Raw genomic sequence first — 12242 nt, forward strand, 5'->3', positions numbered from 1 at the left:
GTTGTACGGCTTGTCGTATCTGACATCTTCGAACTTGTGAAATAATTGCCGAAAACCGTTTTCTAAGCTGTAGTCAAAGGGAGGATCAGCACAACAATGTATCTTCACTCCCTCTGATCTGATAATCGGGCCTCATCTTCGTTAGAGAACAACTTAGCAAACTGTTTATATTAATTACTTCAGACAAGAAAAAATGTCACATGCGACCTTTAGGAGTAACAGTGACAGATATTTGATTTCAGAAAAGGGAGTAAACCCAAATTGGAAGAATCGTAATAAGTAGTTCGGATCCTCTCCCTTCTTTTTTCTCCTGCTTATTATTTATCTGCTATATCCTACAGGCATGGGAGTAAAAGAATATATTTCGACAAAAATATAAAAAATTCCAGACACTACTGATTATAAAATTATGTATCAGGGACGTACACAGGAGGAGGGACAGAAGGGGGGATTTTGACAAGTGTCTCTTAAAATATAATGGTCTTTTTGCAATTATCCGATAGTCAGTGGCGGATCCAGGGGGGAGAGGGCCCCCCCCTAGAGTAGTCTAAAGTAGTGTAATTTACTCAATTAACTCAAATTTGCATTAATTTAACTTGCTCCTAACGCAAGTTTATCGGATCAACCTATTTTGCGCACCCCCCTAAAAAAAAGTCCTGGATCCGCCCCTGCCCGTAGTTTCGGTGTACTTTTTTATTTGCCCCCCCCCCCCCCCAACGCTCCGTCCCTCTAGGAAAAATGCCTGTGTACATCCTTGGCATGTATAGTAAAACTGACAATTCACATCGCAAATTAAGAAAAAGAGGCACTGAAAACAATAAAAGATATAAAAAATAAACACAAAACGCCAAACCCGTGCAAATAACTGTACAATTGTGACTAGAAACAGAGCAAGGAATGGAGGAGTACAAAAAACAATAAACTGAAAGCTAAACCGACTAAGAAAAACTAAAGAAAACCGTAAATTGAAACTATTATTCTAACATTTTGTTTCGCATGACACTAAGAAAGATTTTCAATGATAATACAACGTTTAACTCTATCGTTCCAGTTCATACATCCATCACTAATTTCAAAGTGGATAAAGCTAAATAAAACACAAAAGGAGAATTGTAATATTTCATGTGACCAATAGAACGGAAGTAGAATATATGTTACAACATATGTAACATATATGTTGCATATGTTACAATACCTGTACCAATTACGATTCTACTTTCAGTAGTAGCTATTACATCATTTGGTTTGATATTTTCTTCTTATTCTTTTTTTCATTTTATATTCCTTGATTTTTTTTAAGTTGTTATTGATTGAATTTTTTCCTTATTGTAACACTGAGGATGTTTTGTTTTATATAGACACATTATTCATTGGATTATTCTTCCTACGGGCCATAGACATGTTGTTTTTCAAAACTGTCTCCTTTAGTAGCGAATAAATATATTCTATTACCCGCCATGCGTTAAGGAAGTTCAAGACCCCCCCCCCGCAAAAAAGACCCTCCCCTTTCCCCGCGGTAAATCTCCCCCAGAAAATGTAGGATCGAGATTCAAGCTATGATCATGCAGTAAAAACAACATGACTCGTAAGGTACTTACCACTTACCAAAAGAACAACTTACCACTTACTATTTAATTCAGTACTCATATTATTTCTACATTACTTCATATTACAGTTAATATCCTCCACGTAACTAATTAATTAATCACCGTCCGAGTAATTAATTACAATTACTTGCCAAATAAGCACAATTATTATGCTCTATTGAACGCCTTTTGGACACCAACATTAATTTTACGCGGGCGATTTGAAAAAAAATTTTCGAATTCTAGTGGTCAAAATTTTCTCTCGCTGTGAGCCTATGTTGTTCCTATTGTAAAAAAAAAAATATAGTTGAAATAAATAAAAAACATTAGAGTAAAAAAAATCTTGCTGCTGCGTAGCATCTTAAAAAAAATTCTAACAGGAAGGTTTTTAGCTTATCCTGATAGAAAATATCCTGATAACCAAGATATTTTTTATCTAGAAAAGAACGAACTGCAGCTTATTGAACTCTGACACACAGTAAGTAAATAATTAATTTAATAGGTTTCAATAAGCGCTATTAAACGCGTAATTCCAATTGCCTAATGAACGTAAGCGATTACAAAAATTAATTGCAATAAGCTTACTACTGCAGGGAGTATATTGTACTAAGCGGCTTTCACACTACATATGCACTTTTCTACGCAAAGCGGTTAGTTTTCGTTACAGTAAAAACGTTCTTACTCAATAATCTCGTTTCACTCAAAATTAACGTATAAATCCATAAATGTTATAATCATCATTTAAAATCATTACAACGATCATAAGCAAACTATTCAAAAATTAAAATTGTGGAATGGAGATTCACGCTCTGATCAAGCGTGACTTTCTAGTAAAAGTTGCTTTTTCTTTTTATTTTTTTTCTGTTGGGCTGGGTTTATGTTCTGTTTGGGATTATTTAGATCAAGTTTCTTTTGCTTTTTAAAGTTTGTCCTTTTATATTTTACCGTATAATTCTATGTACATTTTTATTGTTATTTTTCTTCCTAGATTGAGGATGGCCGACAAGGCCGTATCCAGGGAGGGGGAAGGAGTACGATATTTAAGCCCCCCCCCCCAAAAAAAAAAAATATATCTGACTTGTAAAAACGTCATAAAAATGCATATAGGCCTAAACTAATTTTTTAAGTGTTCTTTTGATTACTCCCCCCCCCCAAAGAAAAAGGCCCTGATACGCCCTTGGTGGTTGAGCAGAGGTCTTGGCCGAAATCTTTTCACCGTTCTCTTTTTTCATTGGCTGTAATTTACCTCGTGTTTCTTCATTGTCCTGAGTTTTTTCGTTTTGTCTTAATTACCCAGTATTGTCTCAAAAATGATTTCTAACTATAGACAAAACCAACAATTGTTTAGGGAGGGAATTGAAGAACTATCTGTCCAAACTGCTGACAAAAGGTATAAGATTAGTGCTTCATATTTAGCAATGTCATGCTGAATTAAATAATTAAATTTTAAATTAAATTAAATAATAATAAAAATTAAAATATTCATTCACTTGGAAACTATGAAAAACAAATCGTTCAATTTTGGTGGAGGGATCAGATGCCTCCTTGTTAAAGGTCCAAAAATTCGAAATGAAAAGGAATCACAAAATACATTAGTCGGTAAACACATTCACATAGAAAAATAATCAAACGTTGTAATTAAATTATTTGGAGGTATTATTCGTATTTGTTAATGTTTGGGCCAATTGTTGAAAATCGAAAAGAATTTGAGTATTATTTTTGAGTAAAGAGAGAACTTCTTCCTGTGCTGTATTCAATTCCTTCAAGCTGAAAAAAAAGAGACAAATTACATGAACAGCAAATAATTATATATTTAAATCACAGATTTATTAGAGTTAAATTGCATAAAAAAACTTATTAATAAAAAAAAATTAGCTAATTTATTATTTGTAATTAGTGTTTGAGCCAAACACTAAATGTTAGTGTTTGAGCCAACTGTTGAAAATAAAAAGGAATTTGGGTATTATTTTTGAGTAAAAAGAGAACTTCTTCCTGGGCTGTATTCAACTCCTTCAGGCTTTTAAGGAAAAAATAAAATAAAAATGGTCAGCCGTTAAGCTCTAGGGAAAATGTGTGGCTAAAATAAGCTACAATTCTAAGCTTAAGATGATAAGCTTAAAATAAGCTGTAAAACAACCAAAAGATTAGAAATAAATAAAAAGTTACCAGATACGTCGAATGGGAGGAGGGGGAACAGCCCACCTAGGATTTTCAAAAATAATTTTTTGGATTTGTTCATTAGACAAATCTAAAAATAAAACTAAAATGTACGCGCAGATTTTGAACAATAACTTTTCAATATTCAAAAAAAATTAAAAAAATCTTTGGTCCCCCCCCCTCCTCTCTACATTTTTAATTATTTTAAAACACCAATTTTCGGGAAGATTTCGGAGAACCCAATTTTCTTTTGGGGAAATTCGAGAAAACCCCGAAAAATTCGAGTATAGGGGAAAGGCTGAAATTAACATCGATAGCGAAGATTAATGACAAGGGTCAAGTATGGTTCTGAAATGTGAGCATTTCAAAAGACGGAGGAGGATTTATCAGATATGAGGAATTGCCAACAGATTCTTTTGAATACCGGACTGACTGAGCGTATCTCAAACAGTTAGCTGTACGAAGAATGTGGTTCAATCCCGCTTTCTAGGGCTATAGTGAGAGAAAGATTGAGATGGGTAGGACACGCTCTGCGGATGAAGGATGACAGATTACCAAAGATCGTCTTTTTCGGCCAACAGTCTAGTGCTAAACAGAAAGGAGGTCGCCCCCAATGGAGTCGAAAGAGGGAAGCTCCAAATGGATCGGAATGGAGGAGGAGCGTGTGCAGTTGTGTTGGCGTCAGACGGCTTAACGCTGCAGTGAGTCGTTAGTAGTACTAATGGTATTTTGTTTAACGTTTAGATTATGATATCGTAGGTTTGTATATGATATTGCTGTTATCATAAAATTATAATTATTATAAATCGGTTTATTGTTTGATTTTTTAAGATGATTTACTGGTCGTAGAAGAGTAGAGTAGAATATTTTTATTTATAACACATACATAAATAAATGTCACAAAACAGCGCACATGCCTGGTGGCATACTTTAGCGCTGAAAATATTGCCAACGAAAATAAACAGCCATATTCTAACTAAATTCTACAACAATAAAAAATAAAACCCGAAAGAACAAAATGCTTAGCTTGTCATAAGATATTTCTTCACCAGTCTTAGAAAATGTCGCTGGTTGCTGCATTCTCGAACTGATGCTGGAATTGAGTTCCAGATTTTTGGACCAGTGTGACGGATGCTGAATCCCGCTCTCGATGTCGGGCGAATTTCGCACGAAAAGTCTGAACGATGCGTAGTTGGATAATTATGAAATTGAGAATTAGTTGGAAAAATGCCGGAGAAATTTACAGGTAAATTACTATATTGATAATCGTGACAAATACTAGAGATAGAAATTGAATGAAGTTGGTCCAAAGAATAAATTTCTCAAGTCACATATAGGGTCTAACTGAAGATCTGCAATCAACATTAAAAAGAATCCTCATTGCTTTATTCTGAAGTGTTTGGAGAGGTTTGAAAACAGACGAAAAGGCAGATGCCCAAGCCGAAATGCAATAGAGAAAATATGGGTGGACGAAAGAATAATAAATAGATTTTAGAATAGCGTTAGGAAAGAAATGACGAAGACGAGTTAGCATGCCAATATTTCGGGAAGTTTTTAACGACAGGGTTTTTACACATTTATGAAACGAAAAATTTTCATCTAAAATAATTCCAAGATATTTGAACTGATCTACCCGTTTTAATTCAAGACCATTCAAGAAAAGAGAGAAGCTATCTGACACTACTGATCCAGTTCACTAAAATAACATATGTTGGCATTTTTTTTTTCATTAAGAGCTAGTAAATTTCTTGAATACCAATCAGATACAGTTAGTAGCGTACATTCGAGGTTCTGGAAAAGAACTGACAGGTCCCAGTGAGAAGCAAAAATTACTACAACATCAGCAAACACTATAATTTTACAAAGAGGCAAAACTTCTGGCAAATCATTTGTAAAAAGAAGAAATAGAATAGGCCCAAGGACAGATCCCTGAGGCACTCTGTAATTAATCGAAAAAGTTTCGGAACGGAGAACACGAGATTTATCAACACAATGTAGTCCTCTCCCAGAAAGGTAAGATGCAAAAAATTTAACAGCTTGTTCTAAAAACCCATAAGACTTGAGTTTAAAAAGAAGCAACGAATGATTTACGGTGTCAAACGCCTTGGCGACATCAAGAAAAATCGCCAACGCGTGTTGACCATCATCTAGTGAATCATTAATATTTAGTAAAAGCTCATGAATTGCCAGTTTAGTTGACTTTACTTTTATAAAACAATATTGAGACTTGTGTAAAATCTTACTATCAAATAAATATATTTGTAATCGACTATTTGCAAGTTTTTCCAAAATTTTGCTGAAAATCGAAAGTAGAGAACTGCCTCAATAATCTGAAGGGTCAGTTGAACTCCCAGCTTCAGGTAATACTATAACATTTGCTTTTTTTAAAAGCTCAGGAAAAATCCCATGCATAAGTGATAGATTAAAAACATGTGCCAACATAGGTGAAATGCTTGACGCTATTTGCTTTACGGTTTGAGCCAAAAATCCAAATTCGTCCTTAGAAAAACTCCGTTTAAGCTTCAGAATAACTTTTTCAATCTCATAAGGCTTAATCTCAGAAAAAGAAACCGAATTTTCTGGATATTGCTCATTAGCTGGAACAGAAGGGGAATTCAGTTGCATATTCATAGTCGATGCAAGCCTAGAACCAATATTACTGAAATAATCTCCAAAAGCATTTAAAATTTCATTGGGCTCTGTAATATTTTCTCCATTTAAAACAAGGCAATTAACGCTAGTATTTTTACGACTATGAGGACGTATCTTTTCATTTATCAATTGCCAGGTTTTTCTCATATCCGATTTATACTCGAAAAATTTCTCATTATAATATTTTCTCTTCTCATGTCTGATAATTGAATTTAGCTTATTCCTATAAACTCTGAATTCTTCAAAAGACTCAGGTGTCTGTAATTTTAAATAATTCTAAAATTTTCTATTTTTATATTTTAACGATGTCAAAATATCTTCAGTAATCCATGGGTCAAATTTCTGCGCAAACTTTCCATGCGAAACTCGTGTTGAAGAAGCCCGATCCCGCAGTCGCATCATTTTATCAATAAGATCTGAAAACGCAGCATTTGCGTCATCTGAGTCATAAACCGAACTCCAATCATGGTCACCAATTAACTGACGTAGAACTTTACAATCAATCCATGTATATCGCGTTTTTGAATTATCCATTGGTGAATCTCGATGTTGTTTATTACTATTATTTAAATTTAAAAGAACACTCACCGGAAAATGATCTGACATATGAGACAAAATTACTGACGATTTTCAGCATCAAATAAAACAGAAGAGAAAAATATATTATCTAATAATGTAGCTGTGTTAGCTGTGACTCTTGTCGGCAGAGAAATACTTGGGAAGAAAATTAGAACACAACATCATACTTAAAAACTCCTTATTATTTCCAACATCGCGATTCAAAAGATCAAAGTTAAAATCACCGGAAATAATAACCGGTTTTTTCAACGCTTCCAGATTTTTCAACAGCGGTTCAAAAACTTCAAAAAATCTTTTTGGGTTACCCGACGGAGATTGATAAACAGACCCGAAAATAAATGGATTACAGCCCAAAGGTACAAGTTCAACAAAAATAGTCTCACATAACCCTTCATCAAATAAAGACAAATCACTGAGAATACTAAAAGACCAGTCATCACGAATATACAGCATCTGACCTCTCGCATTCTGACACCTTGTACGCGAAATACACTTCATCCCGGGCAGATCTAAAACTGTAAGGGGTGTATTAGCAGACAAAAAAGTTTCGCAAACTCCAACAATGTCTATAGGACTAGATGCAAGCAAGAGCTTCAGTTCATTGAATGCACTTTGTAACCCCTGGGCATTCACATGTAACGATCGGATCGGAAAATCACAATTTTTGTTTTATCCCATAGAAAGTCACCTGAAGAATAATCACATTCAGGTAGATTATTTACATAAGGCATATCTTTATCACTTCCGGTATCTGAATTTAGAATAGCATCTAATTTCGAACGAGAATCAAGAAAACACTGAAAACGATCCATAAACCAAAAAAAGAAAAGAAAAATTCACCGCTTTTTAATTTAGACGACAGGTTCATATGACACATTGCGAATCTGAACTACGTCGTAAATCGTTTTACACGGAATGATTTGCGAACCCCACTTGACATAAACCACACCTCGTAAAGTCCATACATTTTTCAATTCAAATTTATTGCGTGCAAGCTTGTAGATTTCTTGCCTTTCTCTGGCTAGAGCCTCATTTACATAGATTCGGGAACCTTTCAAATTCTTGCGATTGCGCAGGATCTCAACTACAGATGTCTCAGTAAAAAATACAAGTTCAATCGGAGTTTTTATTTCCGAGGCACCTCCCAAACGCCTTGCACCCCCTGACAGCGGATTTATCAAGACGGAGTCCCATTTCACTGTTAAGATGAGCCAATACTTTCTCACCAAGGTGAGGCAAATCACGCGCGGGAGTCTATCTCAGATACAATGACCTTAGTCAGAAGAGAAGACTGGTTTATATCATCCAGCTTAATTTCGAGCTTTTGGGGCTTTGCGCAATTTTGAACAATTCCTGCCCGCAAATCGCCAAGTGATTTCTCAATCAGTTCAAATTTACCCTTCAATTGCAGATCGATCACCTGATAGACAGCTTGCGTAACAGTATCAAGAAAATCTGACTTAATCTGTGTCACCGAAGAACTCCCTAATCTACCGAACTGGTCTTCCACTCTCCTACAAATTTCATCCTGTATACCGTCACGAAGGTTTACAATTTCTGACTGCATCAAGTAAACCGACTCAGAAAAATCCCCGGCCTAACCTTCCGAGTCCTCCGTACACAGCCTTATCGCTCGCTGAACATTTTTTCTGCCGTATCTCAGCACTTCTTCATATTTCTCCGCGTAGGCCCATATATTCTCTGGCGTTACTATCTTAATCATCAGTTCCGTAACAACAAACTTCCTAATTACTTCCATCACCTTTGACAGGTATCACCCGCGTAATTTTGCAAGGCCACAGCTTGTAATATTTAAATTGAGCAAACGCCCGGTTTCCCACTTGCAGAACTTCGGCAAATGACAAAATGAAAAAAACAAAATCTCTCTCGCTCAATACGTCCGCACACCTTGTGTGTATGAATGTCCAGCAGTGACTGATGACAGTGGGTGGGATGAAAAAAAGGTAGAGCTGAAAACAGCCAGTGGAAAATTTACCAAGTATCCAAGTTAAAATATCGAAAAAAGTACGATATTACTACTACTACTACTAACAACTCACCACAGCACCAAGCCGCCTGAGGCCAACACAGCTACGCGCGCTCCTCCCCAATCCCAATCTTTTCAAAGCCTCCATTTTTATACCCTCTCACGAAGTTCCCATTTGCTTTAAATCTTTCTTTATGACGTCCTCCCACCCCAGACGGGGCCGACCTGCTTTTCGTTTAGCCCTAGGTGGTTGGCCGAAAAGAACAATCTTCGGCAATCCGTCATCCTTCATCCGCACAACGTGCCCTAATCACCTCAACCTTTCTTTCATTATAGCCCCAGAGAGCGGTATTGAACCACATTTTTCGTATAGCCCAGTGTTTGAAATACGGTCAGTCAGCCAGGTACCCAGAACAATCCTTAAGCAATTTCTCTGGAAAACATCTAGCAAATCTTCATCTGCTTTTCGGAGCGTCCATGCTTCAGAGCCATATTTGACCACTGTCATCACTGTAGCTTCTAATATTACAATCTTGGTTTGCAGACTTATCTTCCTATTCTTCCAGACTTCTTTTAACTGTGAAAAAACACCCTGAGCCTTGGCTATTCTATTTTTAACATCTTCACTGCTCCCACCATCTCTACTAATAATACTACCAAGGTAAGTGAAGCTGCCCACCTGATCAATCTTTTCATTACCAACGTCACCTATTCATCTTCACTTATTCCTAGCCTTAGAGACTTAGTCTTCGTAGCATTAATTTCCAAACCAATTCTAGCACCCTGAACTCGCAAAACCTCTAAAACTTCATTCATTTTGCTCACACTTTCATCTAGGAAGCTGAAATCATCAGCATAATCCAAGTCCAGGAGACTTCTTCCTCCCCATTTGATTCCGTGGTCTCCCATTGCCTTTCCTTTGCTCCTTAAAATAAAGTCCATCAAAATAATCCATATAAAGGAGGATAGAACACAACCCTGCTTAACTCCTGATTTAATACAAAACCAGCTGCTAACCTCATTTCCTACCTTAACCGCAGCAATATTATTCTCGTACATAGCACTAATCAGTTTAATGTATTTATCTGTTATACCTTACAAGGATAAAACCTTTACTAAAGCTCTTCTATCAACAGAATCAAACGCTTGCTCCTAATCTATAAAACTGAGGACCATAGATGTTTGAAAACTCAGGCACTTCTCAATTATTAGCCTAAGAATGAAAATTTGGTCGACACATCCTCTACCTTTTCTAAAACCGCACTGCTCTTCTCTTAAAAACTTTGTCTACGGCATCTCTCAGTCTAAAAAGTATCATATTACTAAGTAATTTGCTAACTACAGAGACCAGACCAGTAAGAGACCAGACTAATGCCTCGATAATTACCACACTCACTTTTATCACCTTTCTTATAAAGTGGCTTAATTAAGGTTTTCCTAAAATCGTTAGGTACTGACAATTTTTCAAAAATAATATTCATAATATTAAATAACTTATTTATAAACAAAGAGCCACCATATTTAATAAAATCATTTACTACCTTATCAGCACCTAGAGCCTTATTATTCTTTAATCCTTTTAGTACTGTTGCTAACTCCTCCTCACAAAACAAATCTTCCTTCACATTCAAGGTATCACAAACTTTTTCATTTTCCTCTGTATTTTTTCCTGCAACTCTATCTCGGTTAAGCAAGTTCTCAAAATGTTCTGCCAATCTCTCTTTAGTTTTTTCCTTATCGCTAATTGCGACCCCATTCCTATTTTTAACTGGGACAAGTCCGGATTGACTACTCCCTCTCAATTTGTTAACGTGCCAGTACAATATTTTACTATTATGCCGTCTAGCTGCATCTTCCAGATCATCGACAATTTTATCCATGGCCTCCACTTCACACCTCCTTAGTTCACATTTTAATGCTTTCTCCACTTTCTTTACATTTCTTTTGTTTTCATACGATCTATCACTCAGATAATTCTTGTACAAGTCCTTTCTCCTTTCTATTAAACATAAAGCTTTTTTACAAATATTCTTAGCTGCAGTTCTAGCTTTCTTCCCTAATACACTTTCAGCAACTTCACTAATTATTTTTTTAAAATTATTCCAACCATCTTCCACATTGTCAAATTTTAAACTTCAAAATTAGTATTCAACTGTTCCTGGAAAGTTTCTCTCAAATTCTCATCCTGGAGTCTACCAGCATCATAACTTCCCGGGAGGTAGTTACCCTTCCGATATTTCAGCTGTAAATCAACCCTTGACACTACTAGATGGTGATCTTTACTTTTAACATCAATAGCGGCACTCCTATATACCCTAGTATCTTGTACTGATCCTACCAGTCTTCGGTTTACTATAACATAATCAATAAGGTTTGCTGTCTTACCATCACGTGAATACCATGTTAACTTATGAGCCATTTTATGACCAAACACCGTATTGGTTATAACTAGATTGTTATACCTACAAAATTGCAAAAGTCTGTATCCATTACTGTTTTCTGTTCCTACACCAAAATTACCTAGGCTAAGATACCATCTATCCCTATTTCTACCAACCTGGGCATTAAAATCTCCCAGTAATAGCTTCATATTTCTACCTGGGACCTTGTCTATTTGCTCCTGTAACTGTAAGTAAAGTTCTTCTGAGTCACTAGTATCTCCCTCAGTCGGTTCTACAGGGGCGTATACTACTATAACTGATACCCTGAACCTTTTAGTCATAAAATTAGCAATTAGAATTCTATTATTAATACATTCCCAGCCTAAAAAAGACTTAGCAGCTTCCTTATTCATCATGAGCCCTACTCCTTGTCTATGTACCCCATCCTTCCTGCCTGAGTAAACATATTCTATATCACCTAATTTCATGCTTTCTACCCCTGGAATATGAGTTTCTGAAACTCCTAATAAATCCAGTTTGAATCTTCTAAATTCATCAGTCAAAATGTCAATACAATAGTCATTTTTTAATGTCGTAACATTCCAAGTTCCAATTTTCCTGTTCTTTAAATCATTGAAATTATTTTCGCCTCAGGAAAGGCAATGATCCCGGATACCAGTGCAGGACGGTGATCACATATCTTCTCAAATCTACACCGTAGTGCTTAAGCCGGCTTAGAACCTGACAGCAAGAAGTCCCTGGGACCTCCATGAATGGAGGCCTTGTGGAATCCTGGGCCCATCTTGGTAACAACTTGCTTTTCAGCACTTGGCGATGCTCTTCTATCAACAAGAGTCGAAATCCTGGACAGACAATCTCAAGCCTATTACCTCCGACTCA

The 12242-nt window shown here is 36.1% G+C and overlaps 1 protein-coding gene across 1 annotated transcript in view; it reads right to left on the reverse strand.

Moving 5' to 3' along the window:
* Positions 1-729: 729 nt before the first annotated feature.
* The window catches only part of IKKepsilon (I-kappaB kinase epsilon), an 89232-nt gene continuing 77719 nt past the window's right edge, over positions 730-12242 (reverse strand). Inside the window, exon 14 of the mRNA XM_089106363.1 lies at positions 730-3353. Within this exon, the coding sequence (XP_088962489.1) occupies positions 3230-3353 (124 nt within the window). The 3' untranslated portion in view covers positions 730-3229. The remainder of the gene's footprint in view (positions 3354-12242) is intronic.

The sequence above is a fragment of the Artemia sp. Qi Xiang Cuo genome, chromosome 20, assembly GCF_049724085.1.
Source record: "Artemia sp. Qi Xiang Cuo chromosome 20, ASM4972408v1, whole genome shotgun sequence".
NCBI classification, from domain to species: domain Eukaryota; kingdom Metazoa; phylum Arthropoda; class Branchiopoda; order Anostraca; family Artemiidae; genus Artemia; species Artemia sp. Qi Xiang Cuo.